Raw genomic sequence first — 15507 nt, 5'->3', positions numbered from 1 at the left:
TAAAGCTCTGTCTATCTGAGAGTATACGTTTGACACATTCAACATAAGTAGCGGACCACAATATGGACGCTATTGTCCACATGTAGTGTTTTCTTTGCGGGTTTCAAAATATTAGTGTACAGCAAACAGCGAAGGAAAGGATTACAGCGAAGCGTTGGTGAAAAAATAACATTATCGTTCCGAACCCGAGCTTTTAAACCGGGAAACCGGGATGTGATTACAAAACGCCCAGAGAGCACCGTTGCAGAGACCCCCACCGCGGGGACGCGCAACAAGGGGGGAAGTCAGTGGATTCGAAAAAGACACCCCTTGTCGTATCCTAACCAAGCGAACAAAACACAATTCCGGTTTCCGTCATGCCGAAGGACGATTGCTGAAAACCGCACGTTTCCGTGTGGTTAAATTACGTCGACCGAGTTGTTGCTCGGAATCAATCAGTGCTCTCCAGCACGGGCTGGAACTGTCCGAGCATTGATCTGGGGGATTATGGGCCGTCAAACTTTACCCGAACAAAAGAGCTCGGCAGAGAGTGGCGGAATCCGGCGCCGGCCGGCAGTTTCATCTCATGCGAATCTCTTAGGCGTATATTTGACAAAGGATACTTCCACAAAAGTCAATATCCGGCATATATGTGTGAGGGGGGTCCTTTAATACTTTCGTACCCCCGGAAAATGGCGGTGATTTTCGATTTTTCACGCTCAGCTGGTGCACGGAATGGCTTAATGGTGGAAGCGTGTAGGTGCACTGAAATCAGCATGCGCCACATGGCTGGAAGGAGGTTGTCCGTTGGCAGTTCCTGAGATCGTCATCAGAACTGATATCTGGCCGGATCCCTATGGAACGCCATTTTCCGCTCATCATCATTCGCGTGGTTGCGAGCGCCTTGGGCGCTTTAAGTGCTACAAGTTCCAGAAGCAGCTTAGTGGCAACCCATAGCGGGACATAGCGTCTGAGGCCCTGAGGTCCGCCTGGCGGTTGTGTGTGAAACGGAATCGGCGTAAAGCCGAAACTAGAGGTACACTATCTGGACCGGCGGCGCCAACCAGAAGGATGTATGGTAGAACATCGAGTCACTTGGCGAGAAATTCTTGCCGTGCTGTGGTTAGGTTCGATGAAGCTCTCACGTCCGGATTTCGTTTGCGGTGTTCATATACTGCGAACGCTGCCGATATGGAAGCAACCGGAAGCAAACGTCTCGTCAGATACAATAAATTTTGAAAGAAGTATGTCCTCAAAATATTTACTTCATTTCATTATTATGACCGCTGGCAGTTTCGCGAACTTCCGCAGTGCGGTTTACTAAAACACCAGTAGCCGACAAATTTAATTATGGCACGTGCAGTTTGATTAAGATTCGGGGTGTGTGTGATAAGGCGAGGAACATGTAATGGGGATTATTTCAATTTTTCCAGTTTTGGTAGGACGCTCACCCTGAGTAAACTATCCTCATCGATATTTGGGCACACGGCCAGTGCAGTGTAAATAAACAAAACAGACAAACTAAGATTTTTCCTCTTCGAATATCCTTTATGTGTTATCTGTTGCGAAAAAGAAGCTGCTTTTAAGTAAACAACCTTAACAATTGTATGGACCATTCTAAAAATCCACTCGAAGCGATCTTATGCCTTTTTTTCTGATAAATCTTGGGTTTTTCATTGCTATGTTTATCAGTAAACCGTGCAAGGTCGCGACAAAAAACAGATTTGCATAGCACAGTGCGAAAATATCAAACAAACACTTGCGTTTAAAGTTTGCTTGCAGATCGATTGGGCAGACTCAAGACCTTCGCAGGTGGTGGCAAGTGAGATGGAAGTGCGAATGACATACATTTTCATCTCGAAAGCAGATTACCAAAGCGTTTGAAAAAATATGCCGCAAACATTATTCGGCAATCCAAATTCCTTCCCAGACAGCGATGGAACCAGACCGAAATAATAAAAGCACCTATCATAAAACAGCTCCATGACGAAATGGGAATGGGGTTCCGCGAATACTTCTTGCCTTGCATTCGCTCAACGCGATGCTCTACGTGTTTTAATAAAGTTTTTAAGTAAATGGATGGAAGATGTGAGTTGCCTGAGCGATACATGAAACGAACCAAATCGTAACAGATCCAGACCGCCCATTTTGGCGGTCGCTGCATGGTATAAGCAAGAAAAACCCCTCATGGAAATGAAACGAACAGGATTACTGCTGCCGTTATCTCCAGATTGTTTCTCACAGAAATCAGATATTGAAGGAGCATGTTTCAAATTAAACATTTTATGCAATATAGAAACTCTTGGTATTCGATCAGTTTACATCAATTTTGGATATTTGTTATCAATTTTGAGTAAGTGACAAAAACATTTGTTTAGAGAAAAACCAGTTGGTCAAACCATCCAGGAATCGACAAAAAATATGGCTCGTGTTCGTTGAAGTTGCACATATTTCACAGTCAGTTTTTGCTAATTACAAAGTGCCTTGAGTGACTAGTGGCTATTATTTAATTATCCATTTTAGACCTAGGTAAACTAGCGAGGACTAGTGTGGACTGACTGCAATCACGTCCGATTTGCGTAATGAAAATGGCTGCTAGCGTTCTTATCTTTCATCTGTTGCTGCGAAATTGCCTTACCTAAAATGTTTGTTGTATGTTTCACATGCACTCAGGGTTCCTATTGTGCCGGCCTGTTTGTTTTGCACGGAATTAATTTTAATTGCCCTCTCTGGCGTATCGCATAACCCGCAGCAGTAACCAACATGGCTTTTTCGTTTGTGTATGAAAGTACAGGGGAAAAGCTGTAAGCTTAAGGACCCCTGGTGTGCAGCATTAGCAAATAACGATTTTTTGCATCTTGTACGCTTTCATACGCAATGCAAGCCCGGCTTCAGGTGGTTTCAAATTAACTTCGTCTCGTCCTGAATTTACTCTTCATAACATAAGGTTTTTTTCATATTTAAGTAAGTTGGATTCTTGCGAAGTTTGTTGGACCCTATGTTTATTCATTACGTTTTAGTTTTATACTGTCTTTTGCTGTTTGGCATTATGAATAGTTTTAGATATTTTTGAGACATCGGTTTAATTGACTAGAGGTTTTGATTTGCCTGCCCGACTTATTCAAATCAGGTTTAGCAGTTATTTTATTTTTGTTTTTGTGTAAATGCACTTGAAATATTATGTTTTATCGCGTTGTTGGTATTTTCTGTATTGCAGATGTATTTAAAATACAGAATGAAAGAAAGAAAGTATATTGGTAGCAAAACCTAGTTATATAAACAAAAGAAACTTAGTGTGTAAGTATTTTACTGGTTTTACGAAGCGCCCATTACACTGTTCAGCCCGTCATTTAAAAATTTGAAAAAGTTTAGCTTTTCGAAAATCCAGTAAAATGCATAATCTTTTCTGATATATAAAACATTTTATAATTTCTTTTTTTTTATAAAGTACAACTTTTTAACTAAACCCACTTAGAAAAACAGGAATAATGCACCACGGCGAAACCCGATCACTAAAACTACTATTTTGGATCATTTAAGACATACTAGTCCTCAATAGCTTCAACATACATTCGATTGTTGTCTGTGTCGTGAAATCCATATGTTTGAAAGGATGACAAAAGGTTAAATTTGAATAAAAACTTTTCAAATAGCGCTTATTCCAGGAATAAAAAAAATATTAAAGGCAACATTTATTCGTGTCACAACATGCGATGTTACCTGTTAAGTAGCACTTAGACATTAATTTATATACTCATGTCACGTTGGTGCTCTAGTTCGCCATTGATCACGTTTCAAGCATCCCGTTCACCAGTGGTTCATCATTTAATGTAACATTCCACACGTGAGCAATCCATCAGTGTGGGGTCTTGTTACATTTGTTTAAAAGGAAGTGATTGGCCACAGAGTGTGAATTCTTGTATCACCCCACTGAGAGAGCCCTCCTCGAAACCCTTCTGTGTTTCATTTTCCATCGTCGACCTCTACGCTAAGTATTCCGCTTTCAGCTTTACATCGAAAAAGGTGGACCAAGCTTGTTGGAAAAAGTGCAACGTGATTATCGCATCCTCGTCATGCGCTTCCCTCCTTCATTCGATTTGACACAGTCCCGCCATGCCTCGTCTCGTCATCTGTACCTTTTCCGCACTTCAAACGTCTCAGTAATTAAAAGTTCACCGATCAGTAGACGCTAAAGATTGAAGCGTGTGATAAGTTGCAAAGGCACTCAGAATCGAGGCAAGGGGCTTTCCATCGACAGTAAGCTCTCTTTCTACCAATGGATCCGTCCTGATCACCTTTAAGAGAAGCATGTTTTGTATCAAAGCAAAAAAGCAAAAATGCAGAGCAAAAAAAGGGGTCCTCTTTAAGGAGAAGTAAAGTTACATGACACCACAAAGCGAGCAAGACAAGTATGTCCACTTTTTTATGCTAATGCTTCAGCATCCCCGGATGCAATCTTGCACCGCCAGCAGAGCATAATGATGACTCCATCAGGGTCGTACTTAAAGTATAATGCACGACCTCCTTCGGCAACACTTACTCCTGTATTGAAAGCTGCTCGTTTGCTGGAACACACGTCCGGTATGGCCACGAGAGATATGCGCAATTATGGAAAACTATGCATGTAATCGCTACGTTTACTAGAATGTTTACCGCACTTAAAGTTGCACACCGCACTTGTTGGTCGCGCTGGTCGCGGTCGGTATCCAATAATTTCGATTTGTTATTTGTTTTTTTTTTTGCTTTATTGGAATTAATTAAACTGTTTTAAAAAGCATTTCGAACAATAGTGTGATCAGGGAGCCACTGTTGGCGAGATACGAATTTTCGGGAACTTATGCAAATCACAGCATTGTTACGCGCACTGGATCACCAGATGAATACACTCTAGAATTGAGCAATCTATTTGGGCTAATTTATTGCACTCTAGTGGTCGTGTGAACACTCGAACTAGCCGCGCGCAGTGTATTCCGCGAAAACTTCAAATACGTTATCGGAAGCATAACGCGGCACGCGAAGCACACAAGCACGAACCACGAGGCACGAGGCACTCAGCTTCAACGAAAGCCTTCACGTTAGCCTCTCAGAACCATCAACGTGGCGTGGCGAAGTATCAATCGCACAAAAAAAGCCTCTTCCGACTGCGTAAACCCACGTTCCGTGCTGAACAATTCAAACGAACACAGACCGAGGTATCCAGAGCATCCGCTTGCTACGACCGACTCTGAAAGACTGAATGAATTGTGGCAGAGTACGCGGCATTTTCTATCAAACATCTTTCTGCTCATTTTCATTTGCTCTCTTTCTCACGCTGACCTCCTGATGCGTTCGGAATGTTTATCCCAAACGAGTCGACCGATACCGAAAACTGCTGGGCGCCGATCTGCGCCACCAGGCGCCTCCATCAAAACCGGCAACGCTCTCGAACATCTGTTTCCGCCCGTTAACACGAAGAGCTGAACGAAACTTGACGAACCCAACACACGCTCTCACGCTCGCCAACTCTTGCTGTCCCTTTCAGACATCATGCGTCCACCCAATCCCACGAGTGAATCCAATGTGAACAAAATAAGCAGAAAAAACCAAAAAGGATACCCGCAAAAGGCCACCCGCAGCTTCAATGACTCAAACACATTGCTCCGCCAAAAAGACGATAGTTGGAAAAGAGCGAGCGTGTGGGCGCAGCAAAGACAATACGACAGAGAGAGAGAGAGAGAGAAAGAGTCATGGACCGGACCATGCTTCCTGTCGGATGTTTGTTTACTTTGGACGTGCGAAACAGTGCCGTGCGGTTCCTCGTTCGGCACTGTAACGGTTATCTCGGTGAAGTTTGACTGCCGCTTTTTTGGCTGGTGTAGTGCCCATTTGCGTAAGTTTTTAATGGAACAACAATATTGCCACTGCGCTGTTGCTGGCGCGAAGCAAGGTTAAATTTGTTACGCTAAAACGATTGTTGTTGTAGTCAAATGTATTTAGCCGCCCAGAGAACTTCATCTGAATCAACCCGTTCTAGGAGAACCTCAGCTGCAGAGTACTGGACAGTGAGAAAGTTAATTATTATCCCTTTTAATTTAGTTGTAGGCAAAACAATCCCTGATAATTGGTACTGTGAGAAAATTAAACTCCTTATTCATTAGTCAATAAGTCTAATTTAGTTGAGCATGATACAAAAAAATGAAAAAAAAATTCTATTACAAAAATATGATGAAACAATCAAAGCGCAGTAATTTTCAATCAATGGTGTAAGGTTTGACTAGTTTCCACAAAAATGACATGGAATTTGAACACAACACAACACAACACAACTCATTGTATAATGAGAATTAAGTATAATAAAAAGGATGAATTGCTCCGGTACCTTTATCGAATGATAAAAAAGAAATGAATAAATTTGTTACTTCCACGTATTTGATTTTGCGCAAACGGGATAATTATAGTTCTTATCCGAACGATCATTTGACGGAATAATCGAAATTGATGTAACTCTCTAACGTGTTGGCAGTAACCCGAAGAATCGCTTGGCCTTATAAAATCGATTTTTTTTTTATCGTTTGTCGGTAAAATATTGTATTGTAGCTGGCGTTATTTCTACAAGTTTTCAAACTGTCTCACTTGCACTTATTCTGCAAAATGATTATCCTGCATAAAACTACTAACTCGCAGTGATAGCAAACATTAATTGATAGTGGCACGTTTCTGATAGCAAACGTATATTATCACCAAAATATGTTCACATTGCGTGCACACAAACTGTTATAGCTGGTCATATGACTCGCTATATTTATTTTGCTGCATTTTCCATCATAATTGACAGCGCAGAAAATGTATTTATTATTGCTTAGGGAATTGCAAAATAGAAGGTTTTGCCAGTGCGGTATCTTAAAGAGTCGATTGGAGAGAGCTGTGAATGATGTGATGCCGAAAATAATTTCCTATTCCATGGGCGCTCCTCACTTCCGCTACTGTCCGTTTTATTTGTTATGGTTGGTGCTTTCATTCAAGGCAATATTAGCATCGACAAGACTGGTTTAATTATAAACAACCAAGCAAACCGCCGTCCGAATGAAGTGTTTAATGAAAAATGTTCGTAAAACTCCCCAGTAATTGTGAATTTATTTATTATAGGAAGGGCAATTTTAGCTCGAGCGAATGGTAAGGAAAAATCAACAATTTATATCAAAAATCAGTATTTTCATCACTCATGATAATTTACAATTTATCCTCTCTTCTAGGGTCTTATAAAAGAGCTTGATAAAAGCTCAATTTTCTCATAATCATAATCATAATTTTTTATCTTTTTTTAAATAAGGCAACTCATAATTTTATCAGATATATTTGCAGAAATGATTTTAAATGAAATATTTTAAATACCTCAAAATAGAAGGTTATTTATTATACTTGAAACACATAATTAAAACATAATAATAATTTCATCTGTAAAAAATGTAAACGCAAACAGTTTGTGTGGAAAAATAAAATAGTTTGGAGATGTCTTTTCAAACAAATCAAAAACAAACGGCCCCGTTAAAGGAATGAACTCTCTCGAATGAACTCGAATTGATAATGAACTCTCTCGAATGGGATGAACTGGAAATGAATTCTCAATCGTCAACCGTCAATTCAAATTGCACTTTGCGCGCCATCTATGAACAGTTTCAACGATACTCACAAAAGCGCGAGAAATGTCATTTTCAGGCTGCGTACGTACGATTTGACATTCGACTTCTTCAACTTTCTTTCTCTTTCTCTTTTTTCTCTTTCTTAGTCCGTTTCCTAGCGTGTTTTTTCACTCATATTCAGAGCGTAAGGAAAGTCCACAGATTTGTTCTAATTTCTGTGACCTTGTGAGGTTGTAACATTTCTACAAGCAACAGCTAATTAACATCGGGTTAAGATGACCTCTCGTGAAGTGATGTAAGTAGTTTGCTTAAAAAACGCACGGCTTCCCATCCTTTTGTTTGAAGTGTTGGCAACAGAGGCTAACTCTAAAATACTTGTTTGCGTTCCTCTAGCAGCATTGCGTCGGATGAGAGTGGCACAGCGGACGAAGAGCAAAGCCCGCAGAATAAGGTCGAAAAAAAGCAAACCAGCAGTTCTCGGAAGCACAAGAAGCACAAGCGCCACAAGAAATCATCCAAATCGGACCGTGCGGACAAGGTATACAAGAGCAAGAAACATAAAAAACATAAACGAAAGCATCGTGAGGAGGATGGCGCCGCTGATGGCAACAGTACGACCGATGGAGAGCCCTCGCGGAATGGGTCAAAAGTGGCAGATGTACGCATACAGGAATTGCCGGTTATTAAACCGAAACCTATCCAACTTGAGAGCGATGAATCGGAGCGAGTGCGACCAAAAAACAACGGGAGCACCAGAGTGGTAGTGGTCGAGAAGCGCAAGGAACACATTTCGACGGATCCGGACAAGTTAGTGCACTTGTTGACCAAGGAACTTGACAAGCATAAAGAGGATGTAGTTTCGGTAGAAAGCGAGAGCGACGAAACTGCGGTGGAGGACGCTCCGAGCCCGGATGTGGCAGTCATTGAGGACGATGAGCTGAACCTCGAAGAACTAATGCGCCAGAAAGCGCTGTTGCAGGCAAGACTTGGTGAGTATGCGACGGACGAGGAAGACGAGAGTGCAAACAACACCAGGGCAGGAAGGCAGCCGAAGAAAGTAAAGGTTGATGGCAGTGATGCAATTATCACCATCGACGGAGATTCGACTCCGGATGAAGTGGAGCATCAGCTCAAGAAGCAACCAAGCGGAGCGAATCGAGGATCACGAGGTGCAAAAGTGGATCAACCGCTGGGCACGGCTAAAGGTGGCAACGTGGAAGCTGAGAAACGAGGCAAAGAGCAGTACATGGGGGATGGTCGAACGAAGCAGATAGACCGCGATCGAGAACGAGAAAGGGATCGACGCAATCGGGAGGAAGATAATTACAAGCGCCGAATGGCCGAAGAGCGCTTCGAGCGAGAGAAGGTCCGTGAGCGGGACAGGGAACGGGCGCGAGCACGCCAACGTGACCGGGATCGATCGATGGAGCGGTATCGTGATCGGCGAGGATATTCTCCCCGCGACCGACGCTCTCAGGACAGGTTCGACCGTGCCCGTGGTGGTCCCGGTGGTCGTGATCGGTTACGGGCACGCAGCCGAAGTAGAGACCGCGTGGGGGGCCCAGGAAGATTCAACCGTGACCGGGATCGCGACCGGGACCGTGGCTGGGAAATGAGGGACCGCGACCGCAACTATCGGGGATGGCAGCGTAACGGGCGTGACGGTCGAGCTGGTGGCAAGGCAAATCGGAAAACAGAAGACGATCGGTTCAAAGATTCTCTCAGCGAAGGATTGAAACAGCACAAGGAGTCTAGCAGTGACAGCGATATTGGCGATATCGACATCGATGACGACGAAGATGAGGAGAAGATCATAGAGAAGAGGCGCAAGGAACGTGAAGCTCTGCTCAAGGTAAACCGTTCGTGAAAAATTGATTACCGTAAACGATACTTTAAGCATACGTTTTGTAACTTTTCAGAAACTTGGCGTCGTGAATGAGGATAGTAGCACTGCGATGGAAGTAGTGGAACCGCCGGAACTGCGGCAGATGAACGCCAGCGCTGGACCATCATCCCGGAACGATTCGCCGGGCAACAGTCAGGAAGAAGGAATCGATCTTTTGTCGGAAGGTCGGCAATCCGACCAGTCCCTAACCCCACCGATACCGAGCGAGCGGAAGGATCTGATGGATAAGGTAGAACGTAAGCTGAATGCACCCGAACCATCGAAAGACCTGGACAGGCAGAGTAAGGAACCGAAACATACTGCGAAAGAAAATGCTAAACGTCCCGAATGGGACATGTTTGCCGAACAGGACATCGACTCGAACTTCGACTCGCCTGGAACGGTGATGGGCGGGGGCAGACAGGCACACGAAAATCCGGCCCTGACAGACAACTGGGACGACGCGGAAGGCTACTATCGTGTCCGGATCGGTGAAATGCTCGACAACCGGTATGTGGTCGCCAACTACACCGGCCAGGGCGTGTTCAGTACCGTCGTGAAGGCACGGGATCAGGCCCGTGGTAGTGCGTTTGTTGCGGTCAAGATTATTCGGAACAACGAAATCATGTGAGTTACCGTTGCTGTCCTGCTGTCCCCCTTCGAAACTAACGATGCTCATTTTACAATCATTGAAGGCATAAAACGGGATTACGGGAACTCGAAATTCTAAAGAAGCTGAACGATGCCGATCCAACCGATCGGTACCATTGTCTTCGGTTGTACCGACACTTCTTCCACAAGCAGGTAAGAATTGATTCCAAAAGTGAAATTCAAAACCTTTAAGTGAATACTTATGCTGTTTGTTTTTTCATTCACAACTGTTTGTATAAAGCATCTTTGCATGGTCCTAGAGCCACTGTCAATGAATCTGCGTGAGGTGCTCAAAAAGTACGGGAAAAACGTCGGTCTTCACATCAAAGCGGTGCGGAGTTACACCCAGCAGCTGCTGCTTGCCCTGAAGCTGCTCAAAAAGACCGGAATTCTGCACGCCGATATCAAACCGGACAATATTCTGGTGAACGAAAACAATCTCGTCCTGAAGTTATGCGATTTCGGTTCCGCTTCGGCGATCACCGACAACGAAATCACTCCTTATCTCGTGTCTCGCTTCTATCGTGCGCCGGAGATCATTCTCGGGCTACCGTATGACTATGGCATCGACATGTGGTCGGCCGGTTGCTCCATCTACGAACTGTACACCGGCAAGATCCTGTTTAGTGGGCAGTCCAATAATCAAATGCTTAAATTTTTCATGGATCTGAAGGGCAAGATGCCAAACAAGCTGATACGGAAGGGCCAGTTCAAGGATCAGCACTTTGATCCGAACTGCAACTTTCTCTCACACGAAATCGATAAGATTACCGAAAGGGTAAGTACTTTATATGCAAATGGAAACAATACTTTTACAAGCGGTTAAAAGAAATAGATCACAGCATGGAATATGTGCAAGAAGAGTGTTGTTTGAAAGGTTTATAACAATTTATCTCTCAGTACATTGTTGATTGAAGATGTTTAATTAGAAATTTAGCTTAAAAAAAAGTTAAAATTCCTTAAATGGAAAATTACTTTGATGCTTACCTTCGTTACCATCGTAACATCCGACAGCTACTGTTTTCCCGGTCTTGGTAAGGATCAGCCAACAAATATTCTGCCATGTTGTCAGAAACGTACTGTTCCTTGAATAGCTTTCCGTGCATGGTCTATTACTTTTCATCGTTTCAGATAGGTAATCTTACCCATACGGCTCTGCCAGGTATTAAACATAAAAAAGTAGATAACATCGATTTCTACATTTTGCCTAACTTAAAATATCAATACTTGAAGCTTACATTCCATTCCTCCGTTGTGGCTTGCTATCGCCACATCCAATTTTGTTTATTTTAGGGAAGCGCGACGAAACTCCCGAGTTAATGTTGGCTTCCTGTACCGAAGATTGCACGCGTAAGAAACGCATAAAGATACTTAAACATATAGCACCATATAATATTCAAAACAATTCACGCACGCTACGCGGCTGTGGTATGGCACTGATTTAATACTTTTTTATTTTCCATTTTGTTTTTGTTTTTCGGGTTTTTCTGTCTGTTTATGTAGGAAAAAATTGTGGTGGTGTCAGTTATAAAAGCGACACGGGACTTGCAGCAGGAGCTGATAGCTGGCCAGAATCTCCCCGACGATCAGATTCGGAAGGTGTCGCAGTTGAAGGATCTGCTGGATAAAATGCTAGCCCTCGATCCGGCCAAGCGCATATCGCTGAACCATGCTTTGGCGCATCCCTTCATACAGGACAAGATCTGAATGCTAAGATGAAACTTAACACGACATGGTCGGCCTATATACGATGGAAGTGTACGCTTCAACTTTCGGATGGATAAGCATTCTGAACAAAGCGTCAGTTATAAACACAAACCTATTCACACTCCTTTTCTTACTTGTGCTTCACTGTCTACGCCATTCCCTCACTTCATGCATCGATCGATCGAAGGACGACCGGCCCCAGTATGCACAACCTCCCCTATCGTGTTCGTACCAGGCGGTGTGTGTTTGGTAATGCACAGACCGCGCTTGTAGAGACGTAATCTCTTGTTTTTTCGCGAAGCAAAAATAAGAGAGGTAAACAACAAATAAAAAGCCACCCATGTAGTAACCGTATTAGCCCTATTCACGATGAAAAGAATAAGAAACCAACGTGAAAAAAGTTCTTAACAAAACGCGGATAATGACTTTTCATCGACGTCTAGTAGCAAAAATCTATGAAATGCATGAGTTCTTTATAGTTTATCGTCAATCATGTAAATGAAGAATTTTAACTCTACCACACAAAAAGCTTTCGATAGAGCATTGTCAAGCAAAGTACTAGCATTAAATTACTTCAGTTTCGCTTTTAATTTAATGGAAAAAAAGTAATATGGAAATCCTAGGAGGTTTGATTTTATTTCAATATGATCGATTAACAATTATTGTTTTAAAGAAGTCCCCTGTTATTGTGTTAACCAAGAAGATGTAAAAGAGAACAGATAGGATACAAATGGGGGATCATGTACTGTTGAAACATAACATACCTGAAAGGAAAAACAGAGAGAGAGAGAGAAAGTGCGAAAATAAAAATAATTCCTTTTCACCAAGGATAACACCTAAACACGACTTCAAAAGACAAGGAAATTTTGAGCAATCTAAATTAAATTTTCCAACTTAATAATGTTCGAATGCTGAGAGTTGCAAACTGTTTTCACCATATTGTTTCATATTTTTTCAGCGAGTGTTGTTTCCCGGACAAGGACTCGTTTCCAGAGCGAATGGATAGTTGACAAGTTCGGACGCCGATGATATCTGCGCTACTGATGGGACCAAATCACGAATCGCCTACTGCTTGAGACAGAACAAAAGTAAAGCTATGATGCAAACACGCACACAACACCGCCATTCGTCATTCGCTTCATAAAACTAATAGTATGTTTTGAATTAACCCCCAACAAGATTGTCCGTTTCGCAGCAACTAATGGGCAGCGCCGTAGGATTACTATCCGGTTTTAAATTGCATGGCGGCAACACGGTCTTGAGTTTCTTCCCTGCCGAGCCTACAAGCGGGGATGAAAATGCTGTGCCAGATAGGTAGTGATGAAGTTATGCATATTTTTTCCTTTCTCTTACGCATTTGAATTCCGTTCAAATTTCGTGATGCCACAATACCAGCTTTTTCCAGCTGTAAAATGAATTTTAATTTTGTAGTTGTAGCTATCGAAATTTTTCTTTCCTTCCAATTTTAGGATTTCAGTAGTTTCTGCAATTTCTGTTCATTATTTCGGGTTTTTCATATACAACTGTTTGTCCCCTTTTTTACCGATCTGATAGTGCCATTGGAAGTTGGTTACATCTATCAAAATACACCGGTAATCGACCGCCTTACAAAGGCGGGAAAGCGCATTCGTAAGCAGTTGATAACTACCGGATTGTTCGCAACCTGAGCAAGGGCTCATGAATGATTAGGTTGTTATGTTTTCATCCGTTTCATACTTGCATAAGTTATTTGCCTGTGCATTTGTGTTTCTTTCCAGCTTTCATGTCACGATGCAGCCCGTTGAACAAAATTATGCAACAAACGTTAGATTGTGGTGGTCAAACGCAATCATGCCCAGACAATGTTATTTGGACTCGAAGCGAAACATCATCCTCGAGGGCAAGGACCTATTCATTCGTTGCGGAAAAAGAACATATCTATCGACATCGAATATTCCACAGTATATTTACTAAATATGGTAAGTAGTTAAGTGTCAGGTAAAGTCACCACGCAAAGAAGACATCGCCGTCCATGATTAGATAATAAACTGATAAGTTTATTTAATGTTGATGGGATAAACACATAATAAAGTAGACACTTTCGATATCAAGTTAAAGTTGTGCAATTCTACTTTACGTGCACGATGGTAGTTTTGGTAAACTTGTAAATTGGTGAACGGGAAAGAAATTTTTGTGAAGAAAAGATACAATCTATATATATAAAAATCAAGTTGTGTCTGTATGTCTCAAGTGAACTCCGAAACTACTGGACCGATTGACTCGAAATTTGGTATACAGGGGTTTTAGGGGCCGGGGAGTGTCGTTATCATGGTTAGAAACCCCTCACCCCCCTCTTTCTTTGCCCTCCCATACAACTAACTGTTAAAAACATCAATTACTCCACAAGTTATGAATCGAATTTCATCAAAACTTGCACATTAGTTGATGGTCACCCGACAAACCATGCGACAAAATTTGGTCCTTGAAGGACGAGGGGAAGGGGGGGGGTCCCCATACAACCCCAATCCTTAAAATACGTCCTAGGGCAATATGGGTATCGTTTCTTAGGTTTTGGTGGTCTCTAAATCGATTGGTTTTACTTAAAAGCCTTTTCCTTCCTTCTTCCACCTATCACCACCCCTCATTTCATCCATCTTGAAGTAGAACTGATGTTGGGGGGAACTGCATAGTTTGCGTTTAATTATTGAAGAAGATGAGAAAGAGAGGGAGAGAGAGAGAGAGAGGGAAAGAGAGGGGAATAGAGAGGGGGAGAGAGGGGGAGGGAGAGTCGAGAAAGAGAGAGAGAGAAAGAAAGAGAGAAAGAAAGAGAGAAAGAGAGAGAGAAAGAGATAGATAGATAGATAGATGGATAGAGAGAGAGATACAGAAAGAGAGAGAGAGAGAAAGATAGAAAGAGAGAGAGATAGCAACGGACTGCTACAGCCTTCTAGATTTCAATTAGGATCATATAATAGAAAAAATACATTTCACACTTCCCGGGAGAGGGGCTCCCATACAAACATAACAAAAAATTCAGCATAATTCGGGTTGATTTCTTACAAATCGGACCATATTCCAGGGAGAAATCGAACCCCCTGAACCTGAACAAATACGTCACCGGGAAGCCCGATCATCTGAAAAGTAGAAGTAACGGTAAATGCAAAGGGAAGCTGACCGGATACGTCACCAGGAAGTCCTTTGAAACGTCGGATAATCGAGAAATGAGGATGAAATGAGGCGTGGCAACGCGCGCCGGGATCAGCTAGTTGAATCTATATTCATCTACGTAACTTTAAGTCGCTGTGGCTTGTCTGTGGGTCATCCGTCTGCACTGCACCGATTCGGCGGTTTGTATGCGAAACACGTCAGTTCCAATCCTAGCAGCATTTGAAGATGAGTGCAAAACTTATTGGATTTTCGTGTAACTGTTAACGTGCACAATTGTGGACCATCAATCTGAATCATAACGCTTTAGTATCAAAATTAAGTTCGTTACTTTTTACACGCTGGCAATACGCTGAACTTATAAACACGATTGTAAAGCATCGTACATTATAGTAAAAGCAATGTTTACTTTAAATTGAATGAAAATTATAATTCTTAAATATGTTAGTATACGACCGTCGATTTTTTGTAGAATTTCAATGCATTAATGAGGAAACACTATGGAACTATGGACTTTGGGAC

The 15507-nt window shown here is 42.4% G+C and overlaps 1 protein-coding gene across 3 annotated transcripts; it reads left to right on the top strand.

Annotated features, from left to right (window-relative positions):
- The first annotated feature begins 7786 nt into the window (after positions 1-7786).
- LOC128269160 (serine/threonine-protein kinase PRP4 homolog) lies at positions 7787-15136 on the top strand. 3 transcript variants are annotated; one of them, XR_008269181.1, is made up of 10 exons: positions 7787-7893; positions 7992-9450; positions 9518-10110; positions 10179-10287; positions 10376-10912; positions 11638-12156; positions 12800-12929; positions 13021-13155; positions 13396-13799; positions 14900-15136. XR_008269181.1 is itself a non-coding variant. In XM_053006538.1 (6 exons), the coding sequence occupies exons 1-6, from the start codon at positions 7874-7876 to the stop codon at positions 11839-11841; spliced, it is 2922 nt and encodes a 973-aa protein (XP_052862498.1). In that variant the 5' UTR covers positions 7787-7873; the 3' UTR covers positions 11842-12583. The 3 variants fall into 3 exon arrangements, 1 of the variants encoding a protein (XP_052862498.1); XR_008269180.1 differs by lacking the exon at positions 14900-15136 and having other exon boundaries at positions 13396-13883; XM_053006538.1 differs by lacking the exons at positions 12800-12929; positions 13021-13155; positions 13396-13799; positions 14900-15136 and having other exon boundaries at positions 11638-12583.
- The last annotated feature ends 371 nt before the right edge of the window (positions 15137-15507 follow it).

Source organism: Anopheles cruzii, chromosome 2 (assembly GCF_943734635.1).
Source record: "Anopheles cruzii chromosome 2, idAnoCruzAS_RS32_06, whole genome shotgun sequence".
Classification (NCBI taxonomy): Eukaryota; Metazoa; Arthropoda; class Insecta; order Diptera; family Culicidae; genus Anopheles; species Anopheles cruzii.
The sequence above is the reverse complement of the archived record's forward strand: the minus strand, read 5'-3'. Positions and strand labels throughout refer to the sequence as shown.

Bases quoted from the DNA above. Each gene is read 5' to 3' on its own strand.
- LOC128269160 (XM_053006538.1), top strand. From the start codon at position 7,874: ATGACCTCTCGTGAAGTGAT. The intron at 10,111-10,178 runs GTGAGTTACCGT...CAATCATTGAAG, and splicing joins ATTCGGAACAACGAAATCAT to GCATAAAACGGGATTACGGG. The intron at 10,913-11,637 runs GTAAGTACTTTA...CTGTTTATGTAG, and splicing joins TCGATAAGATTACCGAAAGG to GAAAAAATTGTGGTGGTGTC.